General features: G+C 39.1%; 2 protein-coding genes across 2 annotated transcripts; both read right to left on the reverse strand.

Annotated features, from left to right (window-relative positions):
- Nucleotides 1-9,295: 9,295 nt before the first annotated feature.
- LOC140009986 (uncharacterized) lies at nt 9,296-19,373 on the reverse strand. Its single transcript, XM_072056344.1, has 3 exons — nt 19,325-19,373; nt 11,758-14,406; nt 9,296-11,322 (listed from the first exon to the last, which is right to left on the reverse strand). The coding sequence occupies exons 1-3, from the start codon at nt 19,371-19,373 to the stop codon at nt 9,296-9,298; spliced, it is 4,725 nt and encodes a 1,574-aa protein (XP_071912445.1).
- LOC140009987 (U-box domain-containing protein 35-like) lies at nt 19,370-25,585 on the reverse strand. Its single transcript, XM_072056345.1, has 10 exons — nt 25,453-25,585; nt 24,607-24,725; nt 24,087-24,208; nt 23,216-23,424; nt 23,070-23,133; nt 22,489-22,792; nt 21,407-21,508; nt 20,831-21,259; nt 19,730-20,482; nt 19,370-19,456 (listed from the first exon to the last, which is right to left on the reverse strand). The coding sequence occupies exons 1-10, from the start codon at nt 25,583-25,585 to the stop codon at nt 19,370-19,372; spliced, it is 2,322 nt and encodes a 773-aa protein (XP_071912446.1).
- Nucleotides 25,586-27,074: the final 1,489 nt, after the last annotated feature.

A 27,074-nucleotide genomic window follows, 5' to 3' on the forward strand; every position in this document is an offset into this window, starting at 1 on the left:
AATTACTAGTGCCCGATATGTGGTTCTTTCTTGAATATCTTGGCAATTTGGTAGATTGGGCAATGACCATTATCAAATTTTGGTGTCTTATGCTTGAGGACAAGCAAAGTTTAGGTGTGGGGGGAATTGATAGGCTAAAATTTATCTATTTATTTTATTATTATTTTCCCCTATTACCTGACTTGATGTGGATTAATTGCTGGATTCTACTCATTTTCCTTAATTTACGTATATTTCAGGGAGTAGAACGAAAATATGATAACAGGTGCCAAATTGACAGGAAAAGAATTCAGATGATAAAGCTGTCCCAGGGGCACTTTTGGAACACGAGATGTCACGCCCATTTTGGTAATTTTCGCAAAGGAATGACTGACGGAGGGCTTCTCCCTCCTGGTGAGCCGCCGCAATAAGAAGGAAGATAAAGGATCAAAAAGGGGGCTGGCTTAATTCTGAGCTTTTCGTCTTTAGCTTAGCAAAGAAAATTGTTGACTTTTCCCTTGTACTTTACTTTTTGGCTTAAGACATGTACGAATGTGAGGAGGAAGCTTTTTGTCAGCTTTCTTTGACTTTTCCTTCTTGCACCTTGTGACTGATTTTGCTCTGCGGATGCTAGGAACAATAAAGGGCTTCAATTTGTTACCTGTGCCTTACATTTGCTTACTAAGTGTTTGACGAATTGCGGCTCTTGAAATGCATACAATGGCCGTGACTTCTGCTGAAATTTCCTGCGGGCTTAGTTCATCCAATATGAGCTAATCCCCTCGTTCTAGTCAAGAAACGACGGATGCTTTGGGTCACCTGAAAACTGTGAGATCGATTTAATTTAATCTTTCCCTTTTATTTATTGGTATTCGTGTATTCCCTGATTACTATGTTTATGGTTATTTAATTAGTTGATTGTCTTGGATCCAGATAATTAATTGATTTGGTAATCTATTGTCAATTGGGGTATTGAATCCGTAATTGTTTAATTACCTCAAAATAGTGACAACTGGCACGATTAGATTCGTGTCAGTGGGGATACGCGGGCTAATCTAAAATAACCCTGGTAGTGCGTTATTTGGTTAGAATAGGGCTCCTCTAATACGTAAGGTAATTGGGGAATTAAATTCTACGGGCGTACCTAGGATTATTTCTCAATTAGAGCAGTGATTAACGAGCGTACCTTGATCACCGACACAGTAAGGAGGGGTTGACTGCCATCGCTTGTTTGGCAGTTATAACCTATTTATTAGTAAATAATTGGAATTGCCTTTGCTTATCGATGATCAATTAGGTGAACCATTGCTGAAGTTATTCCTTGGCTAGATTCTTAATTATCATTCATTTGATTTTAGTAATTTGTTATTTAATTTTTAGTAGTCTCTTAGATTTTATTTGAATTTATTTGATTGTCACTTTCTGCACAAAAACACCCCCTTGTCATTGTGAACTTGAAAAGAAACAATTACTCCCAGTCCCTGTGGATTCGACCCTGCTCACCACTATCTCCAAAAATTATTTTTAGTTTGAGCAGGTATTTATTATTGCACAGGCTGATGACCTGTCACCATTGAAACAAAAATACCACTTATTAAATTGTTCAATTAGTAACAACTACCAATCTACTTGATTTCAATAGTTAACTAGGATCCAACCACGAATTTTGCTCTATTGCCCAGTCTCGCAACCTGAAATTCTGATACCACTTGTTAGAATTCAAGCGCGGAATAAACAACTATTGAGACATCAAGTGCATAACAATTTGATGAGAAACAAACCACAAGTATGAAAGATAAACGACACACAATATTTAACGTGATTCGGCTCCACCATTGAGTCTACGTCCACGGAGAGAAAACCCATTCTTTATTATGAGAGGAAAATCCTATACAAAAATATAATTTGAACCCAAATCCAACCTTTGTATACCATCTCTAATCTCCAAAAAATCCTATCTCACCCTATGTATAAGACTACATGCCGCCTCTTGTGTGCCCCTTGTGTGTCTCTTGTGTAGTATGCCAATTCACCTATTTATAGGGAACATTATTTGGTTAAAACTCAAATAATAATAGGAAACCAATTCTAATTCCTAGACTTTTACATAATAGGAAATAACTTCTAATTCTAAACTAAATAGAATATTCTTTGACTATTACTTCAAGTAACTAAAATCAATTAGGAAACTAGTTGCTTCCACACAAAACAAGAAACCTATCTAAAAGAAATTAAGCCAATTTCCTAACAGATATTTCAGATGTTGAGATGATAGGAGTAAGATCTTGGGAACATTGAATTTTTCCTCATCTGCACTCCGATCGATTTGAGGGGAACTAAGAGGTCTGTTGATGTTGCAGAGAGCCATTTTCATCACTCGATAATGTCAGAGACTCAGACCCTCTATAACAACCAAATACTATGTAAAATCTCAATCTACTGCTTCCTGCATGAGTCTAGATTTTCTAATCACAGGACCAAATTCGAGCATTGGATTTCAGTTTTCAAGTTCCCTTTTCCTTGAACGCCTTTCTTAGCGAAAACTAAATGCAAAATTCACGTCTCTTGTTGTAGTTGCATGACAAGCATAACATAGTATGCGTTAACTTCGTAATTTGAATCTTTGGTTTTAATTGCTTGGTTATCGAGTATGATCAAGTAGATGAGCGACATTAATATTTCTCCATGCAGTTCACTTTGACATTTGCAGTATGTTCTTGTGGAGTTTGAGCTTGAACTCAAGGATGTTTGTTTTGAGCTATCTCGTTATTGTTCTTAATGATCAAATCACTGTACTTTTTTCTTTATACTGAGCTATTCAAAATGCTGCTGAGAGAATGCCGTTTGGGATGCTCTCTTCCTCAATTAATATCTGTTCTCTCTCTCTAGAACCAAAAAATTCACCGAAAATATATAGGAGATATATTTGACAAAATTAATGTATATGGGGAGAAGAATATGTGTGGGAGAAGAGGAATAATACCAATAATAATTTATTAATCACATCATAAAAACAAATCTCTCAAATTTCACTCTTCTCAATTAAATACAATAAAATGACTCCCTATTTATAGACTAGATGACTTGATAAATAAGTCTTACACCACAAGAAATTTTCTAATAAGATACTAATTCCTAGACAATAAAATTAACATAATTTGACTCCAATAGAATTACTAAAACCGTAATTTGACTAAAACACTACTAAATAACAATGTAGAAAATTTTTAATTTTGAGTCTTGGTTTAATATGCTAACATTGCCTCCCTTAAATCAAGCTCTCTCTTAGATCAGGTTCACCACCATCACAGAGAGATCAGATTCACTGCCATCACAATCAATAATCTCTCTTGCTTTTTTTTTTTTGGCTGCTGTAATATTCCACGTACCTGGATAGATTTATCTTGTTGTTCAACTTATTTTCCATTTGCAAAAATAATCCATGCTTCTAGATACATCGTTTTCATCGCCCAATTTGATGTCAATTTATTGACAATTCACTTTGTGATTTTCATAAGGGATAATTGCAGAAACCTCCCCTGAGGTTTCTGACATTTGCACTGACCTCCCCTGTGGTTTGAAAAATTACACTGACCTTGACAGGTGCCGAACCTGTGCAATAATAAATACCTGCTCAAGCAAAATATAACTTCTGTAGACAGTGATAAGCAGGGTCGAATCCACAGGGACTGGTGATATTTGTTTCTTTTAAAATTCCAATTGGAATAAGGGGGGTTTTATCGGAGTTAAACTAAAAGCAATTAAATAATTCACTGGAACAAATAATTAACTAGTACGAATATAAAAAGGAATTAAATCAAGAATATATAAATTCTAGCCAAGGATACAACTACTCAGGCACAGTCCAATTATCCGATCATTGATGCAAGGGAGGTTCACTTAATGTATTAATAGGCTAGTTATAGTCGTTGACGAAGTCTGACGACCAATTTTTCCTTAATTTATTGATAACCAAGGTACGACCGTTGATTACCCTTAATCAGAAAATACTCCTAGGTACGACCATAAGAATTAATTTCCTAATTGCATTAACAACTAAAAAAACCTAACCCTAATCAATAACACGCTACGAGTGTTATTTAAACTAGATTGCATGCTCCCCTGATGTGTAAACACACCAGTTGCCACTCATATTAATCAATCAAACAATTACGGATCTAATTGACTAAATTGGCACGAGATTAATAAATCACATTGAATATCGGGTCCCTGACATCCAATTAATAAATAAATCCCACGAGAACTCAAGCTGACAGCATGCAAATATTAATAAATTGAGGAACACGTGAAAACTAATTAGATCTCACAGAACTTCGGGACTGCACCGTCGAGTTGACCCTTCACTAGATTGAAGACTTAGCCACGCCGCATAATTAAATCACCACACGAATTAAATGATTGCAACGGCATTGCCTTTTTACTAGAAAGCAAGGAATAAAAGATATTTTCCCGTTGGGGAATATTGTCAAACACCTGGCGTGTGTCAGAGGCCAGTCAGAGAGAAAAGAAAGAAAACTAAAAACTGAACTAAAAGCTGTAACTAAAAGCCGTCCCCTTCTTCTGTACGTTGTCTCCTTTTAAAGAACCAAAAGAGAGATGACTAAAAGCTATCTAGGTGGTCCCCACACATGTGGACAAAGTCTCCAAATTGTTTCTTGTTCCAAGTCTCTTTACGTTGCTTTCTTTGAGGAGCCCCAAATGACTAAATATCTTTCACTAGCTTTGTGGTCCCCCACCAATTCAAGGGCCCAAGGGTTGAAACCCTTAGAAGTCTTCATTTTCTCTATAAAGTCCCTCCTTTTTGGTAGTTTTCTGTTTCATTCCTGAAATTAAGTCCAGATACCAAATATAAGTAGATATCACCAATTAACAAAATAAATAGCAGGGATAAAAGGGGAAATTAATAATAAAATTACTATCAAATACTGCCCTATCAATTCCCCCCACACCTGAATCATGCTTGCCCTCAAGCATGAGAACCGGTATTGGACACCAAAATTGGACAATGGCTATTCTCCACTTACCGTATTGCCACATTACTCAAAGAAATATATATCAAGCATCACAGGTCAAGATCACTGAAAAATCGCCCCCGTTAGCCTCCTAACCACCGACTCTTCCAATTTAAAACAAACTAATCTAGGGAGAAAGGATGATTACTCACATTCATCAGCGACTGGTCCAATTATTAACTAAAATCTCAACATTAGCCCATGAATCGATAGCTGACTCCTTTCACATTCGACACACTTTTTATTTATTTCTTTCTCTCTCCCTGTTTCCTTTTTTTTTTTTATTCAAAGGCTTAGTCTCTAGCCATTAGAGCCTTTTGACGCGAACTCCAACATTTGTCAGATGAAGGAGCCCGGTTACTCAACTCCTCTTGCTAGGTGACTCAATGCTCATAGCCATCACCACCTTTTGACGCGAGAATCAACACTTTTAGGTGAAGATCCCCGGTTACTCGGTGGCGATAACTAGCGGGGCACAGCCAATGCTAACCATATAGCACAATAACTAAAACAACGTAAAAAAAATAACAGTAGCCAGCCCCAAACTTCCAAACATGGAGAACTAAAATTAATAGCCGGACCAAATCACATGAAAAATGCCAACAGTCATCCCATATGCCTAGAAAAGTTAACTAAAAATTAGAAAAGTCAAGCACTTGTTGGTATTCACCAGAGAGATATTCCTGACTTAACCCCCTTAGCTTGATACTTTTTTTTTTTCGACAATATCAGAATTAGAGACAAAAACCAACATCCGACTTGGTATCCAAATTAGAACTGACCACTAGAGAAAGGAAGAGAAGATAAACGAAAATGCGGTAACCATTAAACTAAGAGCAAAGGAAAAACACCAATCAGGGACTACTAGCACTCAAACAGGGACCCCCCCACACTTGAAGAACACATTGCCCTCAATGTGATAAACCAGCAACAAAAGTAAAGAGAAGGGCAACGGTACTTCCCCAGAGTCATCAGAACATGGGAGGGTTAGACGGAAACTGAGGAGGGAACCTGGCTTGCTGCATAAATGCCGCGAGATTCTGCGCCATATTGTGAATGTTAACGTCCATGTGTTTCTGCCGCGTCTCAAGCCGCTCAACCGTGTTTCGGAGCTGGTGCCATTCCTCGGCCGTAGGGCCGGAGGGGGGAGCGGAAGAAGAAGGACCGGGGTCACCGCCCGCCGTGGATGCACTGGCAAAGGGTGAACGAGGAGGAAGTCTAATCGGTCCCGGGGGAACAATCTCCCACCCGTTGTCACCCTCCCGGACCAAACCCATTCGCTCCAAGCACGGGATGTCCAAAGCCTCCATTTGACAAGCAACATGTAAATCATGGTTAGAGAGATCAAGCAACTGCAAGTTAACAGCCAAATGGGTGATATACGACCCAAGAATCAAGGGGCGCTTCTTTTTTGTCAAAACAGACTTAAATTGAGAAGCGAGCCAGCACCCCAAATTAACCTTAATATTATTATGCATGCACCATATGAAAAAGAATTCTGGCTTGGACAGTATACCCGAGCTGTCTCGCCTACCCGAGAAACTATATGCTAGGAAGCGCTGGATGTAGCGAGAAGCCGGGTCCTTGATGTAAGAGCTCTTGGACTGACGAGGATCATAAGGGGCAGGGTCGACGGATAACGCCTCCCACATACTGCGATAACGAGAGAAGAAAGGCTCTATGTAGTCGCACGCACTCTCGGCATACTCCCGAGAGGCGGCATAGGCCGGATCAATGAAGCCAAAAGCAAAATTAAAATCAGTAATCGACTGGTGGAACTCCTGACCCATCAATCGAAAGTGAATGACATCGGGGGCAGACACAGAATAACCAGTAGTAATGGTGAACTCAAAAGTGGCATAGAACTCCCTAACCAACTCAACAAAGGTCGAGAGATCAACAATACGGGAATATGGGCGCCACCCAATGCCATTGATCAAATGGTCGAAGTGGTCGCTAATATTGAGAAGGCCCAAGGTGGCGGCGTCCAGATATCGGCAGGGAGTGATTTGCCGCTCACAACAAACGGCATATCGCTGCTTGTCGGCGGCCCTAGTGAAGTGCAAATTTCCCCCAAAATGTGCAGGGTCAGAAATATGGACGTTCCTCTGTCTCCCCAGGCAAGCTCTCCTCCCAGAGGAGGAAGGTTCGTGCGAGGAGTCAGAGGCGGGAATAGTGGGTTGGGGTGGTGGAGGCTGTGATTGCCTAGGTGTCCTAGACTTAGAAGAAGATCGAGGCCGCACCATTGTGACCAACAGGCAAACCAAAACAATAGAAAGCACAAACAGGAATCCAAGAGCTAGAAAATGACCCCAAGCAAGTCCAGTATACCCAATTAGTAGCAATGATAAGCGTCACAGGCGCCCCCAATAAGCAGATATAAGCGTCACGGGCGCCCCCAAATTGAACCAGCAATCGCAGCAATTCACCCACAATTGGACACCAACCTACTAATGCACCAAAACAACTACTCAAACAAACCCAGAGTGATGTCAGTGTCTACTCAAAACAACAAATCGCAACAATTGGACACAACTCCAACTAAGATCTCAACACCTGTCCCCAATGGGACAGCCAATTTCCCAATCAAACCTGTGAAAAGTAGCAAATGACCCAAAAATTGGCAAGTTCAGCAATCACAGGTCAAAATATGAACAACAACCGAATGATAAGGTTTTTAGCTCGCAATCAGACAGGCAACCACATAAAATCAACGAATATATTCAAAACACTCCAACCAGTACCACTGGTGCAGGCACAGGGAAGAATTAAATCAAAGAACCAACCCAATGAATCAAGATAAATGCTAACTCACCAAGCAGTGCCACAAATGAGCAAAAATCAAAACGAGAAACAATTGGCAACTCACGTCTAATGCACCCCCAAACAATCACTAAACAGAACTAGAGATTAAAATGGGAAATAATTGGCCAGCAACTCTCAAAGCAACTCCAAATACCTCCAAATAAATGAAATGTCAGAGGAGCCTTCAAAAATCAAATACCAACAAATGCAACAGAAGCTCCTAAATAGTTCAACGGGAAGAGGAAAATCAAGCAAACCACTTCCTGTTTTTATCCAATAAGAAACCCACTAAAAAGGCACAAATTTCAGCAAATGAGGGTTCAGGGAAATACTAAACGCGGGGGAAATTTCAATACCTCCACCGTGGTGATAGAGAGAAGGAGAGAGAGAGCGTGACCGTGGGTGGAGAGTGGGTGCATAGGGGCTGTTGTAGAGAAATGGGAGCGAGCTGGTGGCGCGCGCAGGCAGGCGGCTGAGCTCGTGAGCAGTGTGGCTGTCTGGCTGCGGCTGTGCGCAACGTGTGGCCGAGAGGGAGAGTGACGGAAAAAGGAGGGCGGCGGTGTAGCTGGAGCTGCTGCAGTGGTGGGAGCGATCGTGAGGAGAAGCTCGGGGCTAGACGGCGGCAGCGATGGCGAGCTGGTAGAGGTTTAGCTGAGGTGGAGGTCGCGTAGGGGAGGCTGCGCGCGAGGGCGCGGCAGCGTTGGGCTTGGGCGGCGCGCTGTCGGCTGCGGACTGAGTTGGAGAGCTGGCTGGAGGTTCGCGGCCAGGGGAGTGGGGGCGAGCTCGCAGGTGGAGCAGATCGAGAGGGCCGCACGCGAGGACTGCGCGATGGCTGCTGCGGCGTGCTGCTGCTGTGGTGGCTAGGCGGCGGCGGTTTGAAGAAGAAACGAAAAGGGGAAAAAGAAAGCAGCGGGGAAGAAGGAAGAAAGAAAAGAGAGAAAGAAAGAAAAGAAGGAAAAAAAAAGAAGAAAAGAGAAAAGGGAAATGTTTGTTTTTTTTTTTTTTTAATTACTCCAACGCAAATCGTCCAGATTAGAAATTACTTAAAATTTTTTTTTTTTTTTTAGTCGTCAAACATGGCGTGGGCACGCCAAGATTAGAGAGCATCCACTGCCTTCGAGGGTCACCTTTCGCACTTTAACGCGTGCCCTCCTCGCGTGGGCACGCCAAGATTCTACTTTCTGCCGGCGTCGCGAGATGTTGAGAATTTACCAACACGGCGCGGGCACGCCATGTTTTACAAACATCCTCTGCCCATGGGACTTGGACTTAGACGCTTAACGCGTGCCCTCCTCGCGTGGGCACGCCAAGATTACCTATCCTGATCAAAGTTAGAAAACATCAAGAGTGACTAGTACCCACGTGAGAAACGACCTAATTAAATAATTAAGCACTAAAACAACAAAATTAACAATTGGGGTGCCTCCCAAAAGCGCCTTTCTTTAACGTTTTTGGCTAGACGTTGTCCAAAACTTTGCTTAAACTAAGCAAATCGAGTCCTCTAAGTGCATCATCTCCACCCGCTCAATTGGAACACCTTCATAATATGGCTTGAGACGGTGACCATTCACTACAAATTTCTTCTCAGTTTTCAAACTTTGGATCTCGATTGCACCATAATGAAAGACATTAGTCACAACAAAATGGCCAATCCAACGAGAGCGTAATTTACCTGGAAATAATTTCAATTTGGAGTGGTACAGTAGAACTTTTTGCCCACACTCGAATGTCTTCCTTGAGATCTGTTGGTCATGAAAAATCTTATTCCTCTCCTTATAGATTACCGCATTCTCATAGGCTTCATTGCGAATCTCTTCCAACTCCTGTAACTGTAACTTTCTTTGGATTCCGCCCTCCTCAATATCCATATTGCATTGTTTTACCGCCCAAAATGCTCTATGCTCGAATTCCACTGGAAGATGGCAAGGCTTACCAAATACCAACCTATAGGGAGACATCCCTATAGGTGTCTTGTAAGCGGTCATGTATGCCCACAAAGCATCTTCAAACCTTGAACTCCAGTCCTTCCTATCAGGGCGAACCATCTTTTCCAAAATAGACTTTATTTCCCTATTCGAGACTTCAGCCTGGCCATTGGTCTGTGGATGGTAGGAAGTGGAAACTTTATGAAGTACACCATATCTCCTGAACAAAGCAGCAATTGTCATGTTGCAAAAATGCGTCCCCCTATCACTCACAACTGCCCGTGGCATTCCAAATCGCACAAAAATGTTAGATTTTATGAAATCTGCAACCACCTTAGAATCATTAGTGCGGGTGGCTTTTGCTTCCACCCACTTCGAGACATAATCCACTGCTAGTAAAATGTATAAAAATACACAAGAATTTGGGAAGGGACCCATGAAATCTATACCCCAAGTATCAAAAATTTCAATGAAAAGCATGGGCACCTGTGGCAGTTGATCCCTTCGGGATAAATTGCCTATCCTCTGACATTTATCACACGTCTTACAAAACACATAGGCATCCTTAAACAATGAAGGCCAATAAAATCCACTTTCTAAAACCTTATGAGCAGTTCTCCTGGGTCCAAAATGACCTCCACAGGCAAAAGTATGACAAAAAGCTAAAATCGATTGAAATTCCATTTCACTTACACATCTCCTCATCACCTGATCCGCACACCTCTTCCACAGGTACGGGTCATCCCAGATAAAATACTTGGCGTCGCTCTTCAATTTATCCCTCTTCGATTTTGGCCAACCTGCAGGAAAATTACCGGTTACCAAATAATTGACCAGATCAGCATACCAAGGCAATTGAGAATTTAAAGAAAATAAATGCTCTTCAGGGAATGCATCCTTCAATGGTTCACTATCCTCTCCAACGGGGATACGACTCAAATGGTCGGCTACTAAATTCTCTGACCCTCTTTTATCCCTTATCTCCAGGTCAAATTCCTGTAGGAGCAATATCCACCGTATGAGCCTCGGTTTCGCATCTTTCTTGGTCATCAGGTATCTCAATGCTGCATGATCAGAAAATACAATCACTTTAGCACCTAACAAATATGACCTGAATTTTTCTAAAGCAAAAATAACTGCAAGAAGCTCCTTCTCAGTGGTGGAGTAATTCAACTGGGCTCCATTCAGGGCGCGGGATGCATAATAGATGACGTGAGCTGCCTTTCCTACTCGCTGCCCCAATACAGCCCCTACAACATGGTCACTAGCATCGCACATGATCTCAAATGGTAAATTCCAGTTAGGGGGCTGGATGATTGGAGGTGAGGTCAACAATTCCTTCAACTTGTCGAAGGCTCTCTCACACTTGTCATCAAACTCGAAAGCTACATCCTTTTGTAGAAGTTGGAACAACGGGGCTCCAATTTTTGAAAAATCCTTGATGAACCTTCGGTAAAAACTTGCATGTCCAAGAAAAGAACGCACCTCCCGCACATTTGCGGGATAAGGTAATGCCGATATAATGTCTATTTTAGCCTTGTCAACGTCGATGCCCTTAGACGATACAACATGACCTAAGACTATCCCGTGGTCAACCATAAAATGACATTTTTCCCAATTAAGCACAAGATTAGTCTCTATACACCTTATCAGGATCAATTTCAGGTTATCTAGACATGTATCAAATCTATCACCATACACACTGAAATCATCCATAAAAACTTTAATAATTTTCTCCACATATTCTGAAAAAATACTTACCATACACCTCTGGAACGTTGCAGGCGCATTGCACAACCCAAATGGCATTCGTCTATAGGCAAAGGTCCCGAACGGGCACGTGAAGGTTGTCTTCTCTTGATCCTCTGGGGCAATTGCTATCTGAAAGTATCCTGAAAATCCATCCAAAAAACAATAGTAAGCCCTACAAGACAAACGTTCAACCATTTGGTCAATGAAAGGGAGAGGGAAATGGTCCTTTTTGGTGACGGTGTTTAGCCTACGGTAGTCTATACATTGCCTCCATCCAGTGGGCTTGCGCACTGGCACGAGTTCACCCGTTTGGTTAGCTTCTACCGCCACTCCTGCCTTCTTTGGGACTACCTGGACCGGGTTCACCCACGGGCTGTCTGATATTGCAAAAATGATCCCCACATCTAGCAATTTTAAAATCTCTTTCTTTACAACTTCCATCATGAGGGGGTTGAGCCTCCTCTGAGCCTGCCGAACAGGTTTAGCATTCTCTTCCAGTCTAATCCGGTGCATACAGACGGCCGGGCTGATCCCCTTAATGTCTGCGATTGTCCAACCTATCGCCTCTTTATGCTCTTTAAGGACCCGAATCAGTTTCTCCTCTTGGGTTTTTGACAATGCTGACGAAATAATCATCGGGAGTGTCTCATTGTCACCCAAATACGCATACTTCAGGTGCTCTGGTAGGGGTTTCAATTCTAAAACAGGTGCCTGTACCACAGATGGCAATACCCTCTGGTGAGGTTCGGGAATAAAAATAGGCAAGACTTCATACCTTTTTGTGGTGGTCGGCAATGAGTGTAATGCACCTACTGTGCATTTTAGATTCTCGCTCCACTCCACCTCAGGAGTTGTCTCCAACTCGAGGTGCTTGGTTAAAGCCACCTCCAACTCATCCCTGCCAACAGTTTCAAACACTTCCTGCACTACAGGGTCAATAGTATTCACAGAGAAAACTGAGCTAAAGTTGGAGTTTGAGGGATATTTCATGGTATCGAAGATATTAAAATACACAATTTCCCCATCAAACTCCATGGATAAGGTACCCTTATTAACATCAATTTTTGTTTGTACTGTACTCATAAAGGGTCTACCTAACAACAAAGGTGAGGGATCGGGGGAGTGATCATCATCCATATCAAGTACATAAAAATCAGCTGGAAACACTAAATCATTAACTTTCACCAACACATCTTCAACCAACCCATCAGGATATGCATTAGTTCGGTCAGCTAATTGAATGATTATTCCAGTTTCTTTTAATGGACCTAATTTCAGAGAGGCATAGATAGATTTAGGCATGACATTAATTGATGCTCCCAAATCCAACATGGCCCTTCTAATCACAGTATTACCTATCCTACAGGGGATAGTAAACATACCTGGGTCCCCGCACTTGGGTGGAAGCTTCCTCTGCAGGACCGCTGACACATTCTCCCCAACAATGATCCTTTCATCTCCCCTCAATCGCCTTCGGTTGACACACAAGTCCCTTAGGAACTTGGCATATTTTGGTACTTGTTTGATGGCGTCTAAGAGGGAAATATTTATCTCTACCTTGCGAAACACCTCCAAAATCTCCTTCTCCTTATCCTGCTTCTTCGATTTTTCCAACCTGCTAGGGAAAGGAGGTGGTTTAGTTTTAACAGTAATTATTGGGTCTGGAAGTACCTTTGGATCTCCACCATTGCTGTCCTCCCTCTCAAGCTCATTTTCAATCTTTTCCTCGTCCTTATCCTTAGGGATCACAAGTTCAGGTCCCTGAATTTCCTTCCCGCTCCTTAGGGTCATTGCGCTCACGTTCTTCGGATTTAATTCAGGCTGAGACGGCAATTTACCTTGGTTCTGGGAATCCAAACGGTTAATTGTTGTGACCCTTTGACTTATCTGATTCCTTATGTCCTGCATTTCGGAGTCCGTCCTTTGCTGATTTTGCATAATGGTTGCCTCTGTCCTTTGCTGATTTTGCGTCATGGTTGCCATCATTTGTTTCATCATCTCTTCTAAAGATGGGCCAGAGCTCTGGGGCGGAGGTGGTCGAGGTTGGTATTGTTGCTGGTACCCTGGTTGCTTATTTGGCACGAAGTTAGACTGCCTGTTCGGTGCAAAGTTGGGTTGCCTATTTCCTCCATAACTGAGGTTGGGATTATCTCTCCACCCGGGGTTGTAGGTACTTGAGTAAGGGTTGTACTGCTTTCTTGGCGCGGGCGCGTGGCCAGTCATGTTCACCTGTTCTGCAGTTTCTTCCTGAAGCATTGGGCACATGTCTGCAGAGTGACCCATACCAGTGCAAATCCCGCACACCCTGGCCTGAGATGCATTCCCTACAGCCAGTTGCCTAACAAACGAGGTCAACTCAGTTAGCTGCTGCTGCATAGAGGATATCTCTATCTCATTCACTTTACGTATTGGGACGTCCTCTCTCGAACTGAATTGTTGTGAATTCTCTGCCATCCCCTCTATTAACTCCCGTGCTTCCTGAGGGGTTTTGTTCACCAGTGCCCCTCCACTTGCAGCATCAATTATGCTCCTGTCTCTGAAAAGGAGCCCCTCATAAAAATACTGTATGAGCAACTGCTCACTTATTTGGTGTTGGGGGCACATTCTGCACAACTTCTTGAACCATTCCCAATACTCATAGAGTGACTCCCCTGGGTGCTGCTTGATCCCGCAAATTTCTTTCCTTAGACTCGCAGCCCTGGATGCAGGAAAATATTTATCTAAAAATTTTTTCTTCAATTGGTCCCACGTGGTGATGCTACCTGGTGGTAGGTAGTATAACCAGTCCTTTGCAGAGTCCTTCAAGGAAAAGGGAAATGCCCTCATTTTTATCTGCTTTTCTATAATGCCCGGGGGCTTCATACTATTGCACACGACATCAAATTCCTGCAGATGCTTATACGGCTCCTCACCTGGTAAACCATGAAAAAAGGGTAAAAGAGAAATCAGACCAGATTTTAACTCGAATGAAGTGTTTTCACTCAAACTCGGGAAAGTAATGCACAAAGGCTACTGATTTAAATTAGGGGCAGCCAACTCCCTTAATGTTCGTGCATTAGCCATGGGGATTTCTTCTTGCTCCGAGTTACTCGAAGTGTCACCAAATGAATCTGTTGGTTCAACTCCTGACTCAGGTCTCTGAGATATAGCACTGGAGTGCTCCTCTCTGAGCTGTCTGGTTTCCTTTCTCGTTCTACGCGCGGTCTTCTCTATTTCAGGGTCAAAAATCAAATCACCTGTACGAGAAGACCGAGGCATACACTAGAAAAATACCAGAAAATTAGAACAAAAATGAATTTAAAAAGAAACAAATAATAACGCCAGTCCCCGGCAACGACGCCAAAAATTGACAGGTGCCGAACCTGTACAATAATAAATACCTGCTCAAGCAAAATATAACTTCTGTAGACAGTGATAAGCAGGGTCGAATCCACAGGGACTAGTGATATTTGTTTCTTTTAAAATTCCAATTGGAATAAGGGGGATTTTATCGGAGTTAAACTAAAATCAATTAAATAATTCACTGGAACAAATAATTAACTAGTACGAATATAAAAAGGAATTAAATCAAGAATATATAAATTCTAGCCAAGGATACAACTACTCAGGCACAGTCCAATTATCCGATCATTGATGCAAGGGAGGTTCACTTAATGTATTAATAGGCTAGTTATAGTCGTTGACGAAGTCTGACGACCAATTTTTCCTTAATTTATTGATAACCAAGGTACGACCGTTGATTACCCCTAATCAGAAAATACTCCTAGGTACGACCATAAGAATTAATTTTCCAATTGCATTAACAACTAGAAAAACCTAACCCTAATCAATAACACGCTACGAGTGTTATTTAAACTAGATTGCATGCTCCCCTGATGTGTAAACACACCAGTTGCCACTCATATTAATCAATCAAACAATTACGGATCTAATTGACTAAATTGGCACGAGATTAATAAATCACATTGAACATCGGGCCCCTGACATCCAATTAATAAGTAAATCCCACGAGAACTCAAGCTGACAGCATGCAAATATTAATAAATTGAGGAACACGTGAAAACTAATTAGATCTCACAGAACTTCGGGACTGCACCGTCGAGTTGACCCTTCACTAGATTGAAGACTTAGCCACGCCGCATAATTAAATCACCACACGAATTAAATGATTGCAACGGCATTGCCTTTTTACTAGAAAGCAAGGAATAAAAGATGTTTTCCCGTTGGGGAATATTGTCAAACACCTGGCGTGTGTCAGAGGCCAGTCAGAGAGAAAAGAAAGAAAACTAAAAACTGAACTAAAAGCTGTAACTAAAAGCCGTCCCCTTCTTCTGTATGTTGTCTCCTTTTAAAGAACCAAAAGAGAGATGACTAAAAGCTATCTAAGTGGTCCCCACACATGTGGACAAAGTCTCCAAATTGTTTCTTGTTCCAAGTCTCTCTACGTTGCTTTCTTTGAGGAGCCCCAAATGACTAAATATCTTTCACTAGCTTTGTGGTCCCCCACCAATTCAAGGGCCCAAGGGTTGAAGCCCTTAGAAGTCTTCATTTTCTCTATAAAGTCCCTCCTTTTTGGTAGTTTTCTGTTTCATTCCTGAAATTAACTCCAGATACCAAATAGAAGTAGATATCACCAATTAACACAATAAATAGCAGGGATAAAAGGGGAAATTAATAATAAAATTACTATCAAATACTGCCCTATCAGACCTCCCCTAAGGTTACTAATCTTTTGCAAATTCAGTCCAAACGATTAAAATATTGTTTTAGGGAGTGAAATTAGAATTTTTTACCAAATTTGTCCTTTGTACTACATGTCCAACGAATGACAAAATACTACAAATCAATTAACAATTAATAAACTTTAAGGAGTATAGTTTATAGGCAAATACGCATTACCTATTTAAAGTACCGGCTCTTTATGGGTATTTTACTTTTAAACATTTAATTTAATACAAATATTTACGCTCAAATACATATTTGTATTTACTTTCAAATATTTAATTTTTGTTAATATAAAAACTACCAATCTCTCTTCCGTAAAAATATTAATATAACACTTTTTCAATTTTAGTTACAAACATTTATGTATTTAATATAAATTATATGATTCACAATAAAATGCCCATAAAGAGCCAATACTTTACTCATTTAATGGATGAAAGCCATAAAGAATTAATACTTTATGGGTCATTTCTTTTTTTAAAAAAATATTTAATTTATATTAAATAAATAACCTACCGATTTCATTTTTGCACAAATATTACTGTAACACTTTTTGAATTTTATTTACAAACATTGATATATTTATCATAAATTAAATGTTTGAAAGTAAAATATCCATAAAAAGTCGATACTTTAAATGAGTAATGCGTGTTTGCCCATAAAGAGCCGGTAACTATTTAAAGTACCGGTTTTTTACGAGTATTTTACTTTCAAACATTTAATTTAATACAAATATTTACGCTCAAATACACATTTGCATTTACTTTCAAATATTTAATTTTTGTTAAATACAAAACCCACCAACCTCTCTTCCGTAAAAATATTAATATAACACTTTTTCAATTTTAGTTACAAACATTTATGTATTTAACATAAACTAAATGATTCAGAATAAAATGCACATAAAGAGCGAATACTTTACTCATGTAATGGATTAAAACCATAAAAAATTAATACTTTATGGGCCATTTCTTTTTTTAAAAAAAATATTTAATTTATATTAAATAAATAACCTACAGATTTCCTTTTTGCAAGAATATTACTGTAACACTTTTTGAATTTTACTTACAAATATTGATATATTTATCATAAATTAAATGTTTGAAAGTAAAATACCCGTAAAGAGTCGGTACTTTAAATGAGTAATGCGTGTTTGCCCATAAATTATACTCCTTAAAGTTTATTAATTGTTAATTGATTTATAATACTTTGTCAGTCATTGGATATGTAGCACAAAGGGCAAATCTGGTACAAAATTCTAATTTCACTCCCTAAAATAATATTTTAATCATTTGGACTAAATTTGCAAAGGATTAGTAACCTCAGGGGAGGTCAGTGTAATTTTTCAAACCACAGAGGAGGTCAGTGCAAATGTCAGATACCTCAGGGGAGGTTTCTGCAATTATCCCTTTTCATAATTACAATTCAACTGATAAGATTTTTTTCCGATCTCTGTCGTAACATCCGCAATCAATCTGACAATTTTCGAACCAATCTTATGGTCCAATCCTCACAAACTAGACACTTCATTACCAATCTTGTGGTCTAACTGGATCAACTAATTTCTTCGCAGTTGTTAGGCTTGGATTTGAACCCAACGGTTGGTGGGATAAAATCCAAACCCAACAGCAGCAATTTTTATACTCTAATTTTGATAGCCAAAAACACCCACAATTAACCCTTGTAATCGGGTCAAGTCGTCAATGTGTATAGGCACCCCAAGATCAATTTCTTGAACCCAAAATTCTGATACCAAATGTTGATTGACAAATTAATTGTGAGGTGGACAAATAAAGTGATGGACTTGGTTGAAATCAATTGTGAGGTGGATAAATTAATTGAAGGTTGTCGTACTACTAAAGTTGGTGCAGCTATTAGTGTTGAAAAACTAAAGGAAAAAGTATGGTGATGTTGAAAACCTCAGAGGTAAAAATTATGATTTTCTAGTTTTGCAAGATTGTATTAGTGACATGAGTGAACTGAATTATGGAGCATTGGATGGAGTATGGGTGAACATATTTGAACTTTTGGATAGAAGTGATCAAAACAATTAAATTGTTCAACAAGTATAAGTTTTGTCCACTAGCACGTGTAAAGATGAAATTGAAAATCTATTGCAAGTTGGTGTTGAATGTTGTTCATATTGCGACTGAATTTTTCATGGAGATTCAAACTCGTGATGGCATTAGAGATGACAATATCAAGAGTTTGGTTTAAGGGAGGCAATAAAGGAAATTAAACCAAATTGCATTTGGTTTCTTAATTCTTTTTGGCGTCTTGTTTGTTTAGTTTCCATATTGGATTAAGAAATCTAAAATCAGTTTCCAAGTAAGTTTCAATTTACAATTGTATTTATTTTAGGAAATTTTGGAATTTATAAATACTACCAGTCTAGTAGGTTATTACTAGAAGAGTTGAGTTAAGTTGTAAGAGTACGTTTGAGATAAAATCTCATAGTTAAGATTTGTGAGTTGTCGTGAGCGAAAGGCTACGACTTTATATTATTATTATTGAGTTTTGGATTAATAAATTATTGAGTTTTGTTGTGCGTTAATTGTCCTCCTCTTCCCATATATTTTTATATGTGCTAAAATTGCTTCCGCCGTGAGCGTTTTTTTTTTTTTTGTGCCAACACTCTCTCTCTCTCTCCTCATCGTTTTACTCTTTCACTTGTCATTTAGTTTAACTAATTGAACATTTAGCCACACAGCAATGTGAAAAACTGGGAATCATTCAAATGCAGAGAATTGAAAGACTAGATTACTTACAGACAGTGGAAGTGAGAAAAGTTGCTGCTTCTCAATCTTTTAGAGCATACTATGTAGAGGTTAACGGGAAGTTGAAATTCAAACTTGTGAAGAAGAGTGACTTGGAATTTAAATAACTAAAAATGCAGTCTTATTACATGCCTCTTGGTTTTACCAGACAAAAGAGACGTAAGGGAAACCTGGGCAAAATGACAGACTACTTATCCAATATTCTTGGAAAAGATAATCAGATTAGGCAACCTTGAAACACTAGACAACCTTATAAAAAATCATCTTGCAGTCTAAATAAAATCAAACATTGGTTTTCTGGTAGCCTTCAGCATTAAGGTGATCTCACAATCTTTTTTCTGAATCTCTTCAAACATACTGCTCATCAACTTACTCATTGATCTCTATCTGAAAAGGTTGGAGCGCTTGACCCATTTGTTAGACTTTCACGTCCAGATTGTTGCGGCTGATCATAACTCACCTGCAACAGGATTTCAGCAAAGTATTAAACCACATGATTGATTATCCAAAAAGATCAGTCTTTAGAAATAGTTAAATTATAAGCCAGCCATGCAGAGTGTGCCACGGAAAAAATAGACAGATATAATGGACACAGGATCTCGTCTGCTTTCAGATAGGTAGAGATATTCAAACAATTCCAACGTTATATTGTCCGGACTCTTTGGAAATAGTGACATTTTGTTTGGTTTATCTAGAATTCAGCAATTATTTGCCCTTTTACTTTGAAAATTACCTGAGAGGCACATTTTGGGGTTTCTCTCACTAGGGTTGCTGGACTAGGAATGATGCCTGACATTCGTTCTTCTGCTAGAGTCCTTAACCTATCAAGTTCAGGTAACACCACAGTACGAAGATCTGGTCTATCTTTACGCCTTAGTTCTGTGCATTTAAGAGCTAACTTGGCAAAATTCAGGGCCTCCTCTACTGGCCAGTCTGGAACAGCTGGGTCAAGCATATCAGCGAATTTCCCCTTCTCAATGGCCCTCTGAACATGGTGAGTCAAACCCATGGGAGGTTTTGCTGTAATAATTTGAAGAAGCATGACTCCTAATGAATAAATATCCGATTTTATTCCAAGCATACCAGTTTGCTGGTACTCGGGATCTATGTAACAGAATGTTCCGGCTGTGGATGTCATAAGGTATTGTGTTACAGTATCAGCTACAGAAGGAGGGACAAGCCTTGCTAAACCAACATCACCGATCTTGCTTACATAGTTTCGATCAAGCAAAATGTTGGCTGGTTTTAGATCCCGGTGAACGAGTGGTTCTGGCTTTGTCTGGTGGAGGAAAAGGAGGCAAGTGCCAATCTCTGCTGCTATTCGGAACCTTAATTGCCAAGGAAGCACTGGGGTCTGTCCTCGCCGGAAGAGACGATCATCTAAGCTGCCATTTGGCATGTACTCATACACGAGGCAACCATACTCTGGGCATGCTCCTAGTAGGAGAACCATGTTCGGATGTCGTATACAACTAAGAACTTCAACCTATATCAACATAGTACAAAAGAATATGAGAAAGACATCACTAGTGTGTTTCAGTAAAACTATTTGTTGTAATTTGATTCCTTCAGAGGATGTTAGTGCTTAATTCTGGCATTAGGGCCTGAAGATTTATCGATTTCATGCATTAAAATGTACGTACAGATGCTGCAGAAGGTTGTGCATCTTTATCAAATTTTGCTTGAATCTGTTATATATTTTCAGCATGTTCGTATTATTTCATTGGTCAGTATATGCATGTTTCGTCCTTTTAATTTTTGTTACATAGCTGTAGTTGGATGACTGATGTTCTAAGGGTAGTCAAACATGCCTAAGTATATTTAAGTCCCATACCTCTTGCTGAAACTGTGCCCTTCCTTGAGATGCGTCAGGACGTAGTACCTTTATTGCAACAGGTGTATGATCTAGGTTACATTTGTAGACTGGTCCATATCCACCTTCACCAATTTTTCGAGACTCTGAGAAGTGATCCGTTGCTGTTTCAATTTCATCTATGGTGTATCTCCGGTATCTAACATCACCATGTGCTAGCGTATGCAGTACTCTTTTTCTCTCCTCTTCTTCTCTGAGTGCCTTCATTTCTGCATTCTTTCTTTTTTGTGCTTCCAGTTCTGCAATCCTCTGAGCTGCTTCAGCTGCCTCAATGGCTACCTTACACTTGGCCTTTTCTTTTTCTGCAATTGCTAGTGCTGCTTCCTCAGCTAATCGTGCCTCTTCTAGCTTCTGCTGTTCCTCCATTTTCCAACGTTGAAGCTCTAATGCCTAGAGCAAATATTTTAAATTTACTTTGGCCATTTCCAATTTGGCTGATAAAATTCTTATATCTTTGACTTCTTGTGTATTTCGTGCAACGAATGGAGATCTTATTGCACAAGGAGTTTGAAAATTTTGAATTGCAAAAGTGCTCACCTTCTGTTTTGCTAAGAGTGCTTCTTTGCATGCTGTGCTATACATCTCCATTGTCTGCTTGAGCTCTTGCTTGAGCCTTCTCATCTCAGCTTCTACATCCTCCTGTGCGTAAGATACGCAGCTTAAGTCATTGTTTAATAAATGCTCTATTTATCATCGTTGCTTTGGAAAGGCCTATGTTGTTAGTGGTGCATCTTCTAGTAACTTTGAAGGTCCTGAAAACCTTCATCTATACCCCTTACCCCAGATAAGATTTCTTACCTTCTTTGAAGAAGTAAAAATTTTCTCTTGGTCATATCAAACCACTGAAAATAAAAAGCAGAAACCACAAGAACGAAGGCAAGGAAAAAAGCAAGTGAAAGATGTATGTTTGGAACATTACCTGATGTAAATGTGAATTAACGTAGAGAAGAAACCTTAGTTCTTATTCCTGTCTGGAGGGTTTAAATCTCGTAGTGGAGTGAATGTTCAATGGCTTACAATATCACACTATATCAATGTTCAGTAATCGACTACCATATAAGAAATTAGTTGGGAATATTTTGTGTTGGAAGTTAGGCATTGTGTTAATTACACAAAATCTCTTTCCTAAAAGGCCTGACTAACAATCTTTGGTCTTGGTGTCTTGCGATCTTCATATGACCAATAACACTGATCGGCCTTTATAGTATGATGATTACCTGAGTAATTTCTATGTCTTATGCTATTACCTTGAACTTGTTACACAAAGTGTGAATTAAGTAGTTATTGTCCATTAGTAAAGCATTTCAAGTTTAAATCATGCTTAAAGCTTGAAGTGGTTTTTGTTGTCTGCCAAGTCTTTCACAAACTTGAATTCTACTCCTGTACTACATTGTTTGTAAGATTGGCTCAGAAACTTCATCTGTAAATCTCATTGGGTCACTAATGCTACTTCTGTATGGTGGAGAATATGCATGTAACACAAATAAATTTCTTTTTGTCCTTTGAATTTTATTTTTTTGTTGGAGATTGATAAGACAGTATTCACTACTAACTTGGTTTCGCAAGACTACTTTATTTTCGGTTGATGAATTAACAGTATTGGGTATCAATGCGCATACCTGACTCTGGCTGGATGATGACGACCATGATATGCTGCCATTTTCGTGTGTTCTGGATGGAAATGTACCAGAACCGCTTGTATCAGGTGTCCTTGGCCCTGAGAATGATGAACCAAAATTCGATGTATTCTCTGTTTCAGAGCCATTTGAAAGACGAGGGGGAAATGCCATGTCCTGAATGTCAGGTAAAGGGAACAAGTGATCCATGCTGGACCTGCCCGAACTGATAAATGATATGTCGCTATCTGGCAATGAGAAGTCTCCAGATGACCTATTCTGAGTTTTGCCTCTAGTAAATGGTGACCTGAGCAAGGGTAGTAAGGTACGGTTACTGTATGTCTTAGCCTTCATTTGCTGGAAATCAATCAAATGATTTGTTTATTCACTTTCATCGCATTTCTTTTGCAGGTATTGGTTGAAATGTGGGTTCCACACAACTTTTACCCATGCAGATTTAAGAATTCTAATGCAGGACCAAACATCTTAATGATTTTGAATGTGAGATGCCTAATACCGTCATTCTGTTTGTTCCTTATGTAGAAAGTGAAAAGCAGTCATTTCTTGATATATGCACAACTCACTTGATTGAGTCCATATCTTCAGCCAGAGTTCGTGGGGCAATCGGTGATTTATCATGAGAAAAACCTGTTCAAGTTGAGTGATGCATTTAGTTCCTCTACCTGTACTAAAACCATAATTTAGACATGGCAAAATTGCAGAACCAGACCTCTTACTCCACTGCCATGCATCAGACGTGCATCAGAAAGGACAGGATTTGTCGTGCCTTGATTTTGCCCTTGGCGAGGCGGTGGATTTGGAACTGGACAGGAGGCAGCCCTTACTGATGAGAGTTTTCCTTTTGAGATGGTATAAACATTGCAAAAATCTGGTGCCACCTTGGAAACAGTGGAAGCGACGTCATTAGTCTTGAATCTGCTGCGTCCAAAGATTTGTTAGTAACGAGGTACAAAAATAGCATCACACTTATGCTTCATCAGGGGAAAAGGGAAATAGCAACACTAATGCTGCTAGTCGAGTAGTTGCTAGATGATAATATTTCTACTATCTTCATATTGTTTTGAAGAATGGTTGATTCAGTTAGACCATACAAGTAGAGTGAGATTGAATTAATGGAACTTTTTAATTTCTTTTGGTACCAACCCTGAAGTCACCTTCTTTGAACATTTCTGCAGTGTGTGGTGTAGGCACCAGATACAAGGTAAGAGTGAACTATATGGGTTCTAATGCTTTCAACTGGCTTTTCTGACAAATGAAAAGTATTGCCTTTGCGTGTCTGCATGCATGTGCATTGTGTGAGTGTTTATGGTTATAAAAAGCTCATCATGGCATCTATGGTTCTTGATATAGGTTTGATTCTAGGAATAGACCTGCATTTTGAGGCTCTCTAACCAAAATTGAAGTGATTGTTAATAAAAGAAAGGAAGAAGGATCAAGTATCTTGCAGAAAGTTACTTCTCTTAAAAGTTTCCAGCATAGCTGATCTTAAACAGAAACAGGTGTTCACATCTGTATGTATCTCTGAATTTAATTATTTGGATAGTAAGAAAGTAGATAAATGGGGCAAAGAAGTAATTTACCGAACAAATGCACTCTTTGATGGAGCACTAAGCACCAAATTCTCAACGAAGTTTGCCCTGACATAGTCACATATGCCTTTTGCTATGTCCAAATCCTCAATCATGACTTCATTAACTCGTATCTGTTGCAAGATAACTAGTCAAATTCTAAAAGCTTGCTACCTAAACATAAAAAGGAAATTTATGTTGATCAGGTAAAGGCATCCAAGAGGGGTTTTGGGTTTAAAGAATGGACTGAAAGATATCATATGTTGAATCAGGGAACTTAGATGTGGGTTTTTCATAATCTTTTTAATCGATGATTCTTGAGAATGAATGGTTAACTTTCTCTCTTGGACACTTTTTGGGTTCAATTACTAGGTCTTTTCTAAACTTATGTAGGTATTCTATGATTTACTTCTTTTTTTGCAGTACATGATGAAATCCTATTCTTTCTTTCTTTTCACTTCTTGTAGCAAGTCAAGAAAAGAAATAAGTAACCAGCATAATTCAGAACTTCAAAATATATAGCAGATCTTACATCCTTGCGAGTGCAGAAGCAGCGGAAGGGAAGGAACAACTCCTTGGATTGGCCATCAGCATCTTTATATGATCTTTGAATGCTATCATTAGCATCAGCAAGAGCAATGTGGCTCACCACTGCAACAATGATAAAAATTTTGGAATTCCTAATGAGATTTTCCAAGATGAATATCGAAAAATCTTACAACATACAAGCATGAAACGTATGCTTGCATATTCGTCCAGTATCTGTAAACCCCCGAGCAGAAACTGTTACCATGCTGCAGACATTATTAATACATGCAGAGCAGGTATCTTTGAGTTTTAAGCATTGTGTCCAACAGCATAGTTTGGACTGCATGATTATCAGTCAGAATTAAATGTTGAGAATTGCTTGTTTTCTTTGGAGTATTGACCATAAGCTTAACTTTCTCGAGCTATTTGCCTTATTCTTACATTGTTTCTCTGCAGTTTCACAAATTTGTTTGAAACTGATACTGTATTGTACTTTTATGCAGTTAGGATTGCAGCCTTACGACATGATGCATTCTCACCATATGGACGTGAAAAGCTGGCATAACAAAACAATGATGGACTGATGGGTAGGTATTTGTATAGAGATTCTATTTCGAATAAGTCCATGCATTGAGAATTCAAGCACATACAGATACCAGAATAATTGTTTCAAATGTTATTGTGCAAACAAAATCAGCATCAGGGCATTCATCATAGAAAGACTAATATGCATTGACAATTATTAGACACATAAATCAGGACTTTGATTGTAAGCGTCTAATTAATGCTGAATTACAAACACCAATATGGAACACAATATGAAGAGTAGAAGATAAAAAGAGAGAATTACATGAAGCAGAGGAAGGTTGTTTTTGTTTGACATGAATCAATGTAACATATTTGCCTTTTCCCACAAGATTATCAACAGCCCATTTCAAAGCATATTGGCTTCCTTTGTCTTTATCTATGGCCACGCATACCATTTCAGCATTTCCTCTAGGAATTGGCATTTTGGTTCTGTAGCTAGGATCAATTCGAACACACCCAAACCCTTTGAGTTTTATAAGAATTCTTGCTTTTATGCTTTTGTCAAATGAGTTTCTAGACTTTCCTCTCCTTGTTTCTTGCATTACCGAAGGCTAAACCATTTGAAAAACCTCTTTTTATATCTTGGAGAGGCTCCAAGTGATTTGGAAATCTTAGACTCCTTTTTGACTCCCAAAGTCTCCTAGATGAAAAGAGATAATTCAAAGTATTTAGTTTTGCTTCTGGTATTCTTTTTTCTTTTTGAGAGATGACAGCAAAGACATTTGAAAGTCATCCTACATTCCAGGAATTTCTCATTCCTATCCCCCCTTGAAGCGGTTGACCAGGGAATGGTAGATGATCCAACCCATATTTCAGAAAAAAGAAAAGAAAAGAAAGACAAGTAGTAGTGAAAAGACCAGTTCTGCAGAGTTTTCTTTGCCTGGTCCAAGGCCAAGCGTTGTAAAAGACAGACAAAGATTGCAACATTTTCTGAAGGACACAAGACAGGCAAGATGCCTAACTAATTGCCTATTTTCAGAGGGAAAAAGGTTTCACCCTTGTCCTAGAAAAAATAGCCAACTAATTTACTTATCTCAGAAAGGAAATACAACTAATTGTTTCTCCAATTTTCTTGCTATACGACCCCCTCTAGGTCCAAACATGCTTTGTCTTTCCCTTCAAGGAAGCTTGATGTTCATTTCACACAGAAAAGGCAAAATACCATGGTAGGAGGATGAACTCAATTAGCTACTTATTTATTTCAAGGGATCAAAATAAATGATCCAAGTTTGGAAACCTCATCATCATCAAAAAAAAAAAAAGAGTATGGAAACCTAAACTAATCAATGCCAAAACTAGAAAATACATATGTGTCAGAATTTTTCATGATCTTTTTTTTTTTAAATTCTTTTTAGCGTTGTCAAAACGTTAGCTCTACTACTTTGTAATTTACTTGATAAGTGGATATTCATAGTTTGCCTCTGATTATATGCTTGTGTTATTGTGGTGTTTGTAGGAACTAATGCATCTTCGATCTTTTCATTTGCGTTTTGGCATTATATCAAATGATAAAAGTACTAGAACATTTCTTTGTTGCCAAGATAGATTTGTTCAATGAGACAAATCTGATATAACTGTCATTCCCATCCTTTACAATTTTCACATTTTTGATAATTTCTTACTGCAAACTTTAAGTACTATGGCATGGTTAAAAAAAAATATAGATTAAGAAAGTGGTTCCTTCTTAAACATAGGCAGTCCTTTGATCAACATAGAGAAAAATGTATAATCTCATTTTATTTTAGAAAATGGAATGTGATTAGATTTAGACTTTTTTTTTTCTTTAGCTTATTGAAAAGGGAAAAGCAGAAAATTTGATGCATATGCTGCACCTTTTCCTTTCTTTATCTTTTTTTTTTTTGGTTTTTCGTGCAATAAATTGGC

The sequence above is a fragment of the Coffea arabica genome, chromosome 6e (genome assembly GCF_036785885.1).
Source record: "Coffea arabica cultivar ET-39 chromosome 6e, Coffea Arabica ET-39 HiFi, whole genome shotgun sequence".
NCBI lineage: Eukaryota > Viridiplantae > Streptophyta > Magnoliopsida > Gentianales > Rubiaceae > Coffea > Coffea arabica.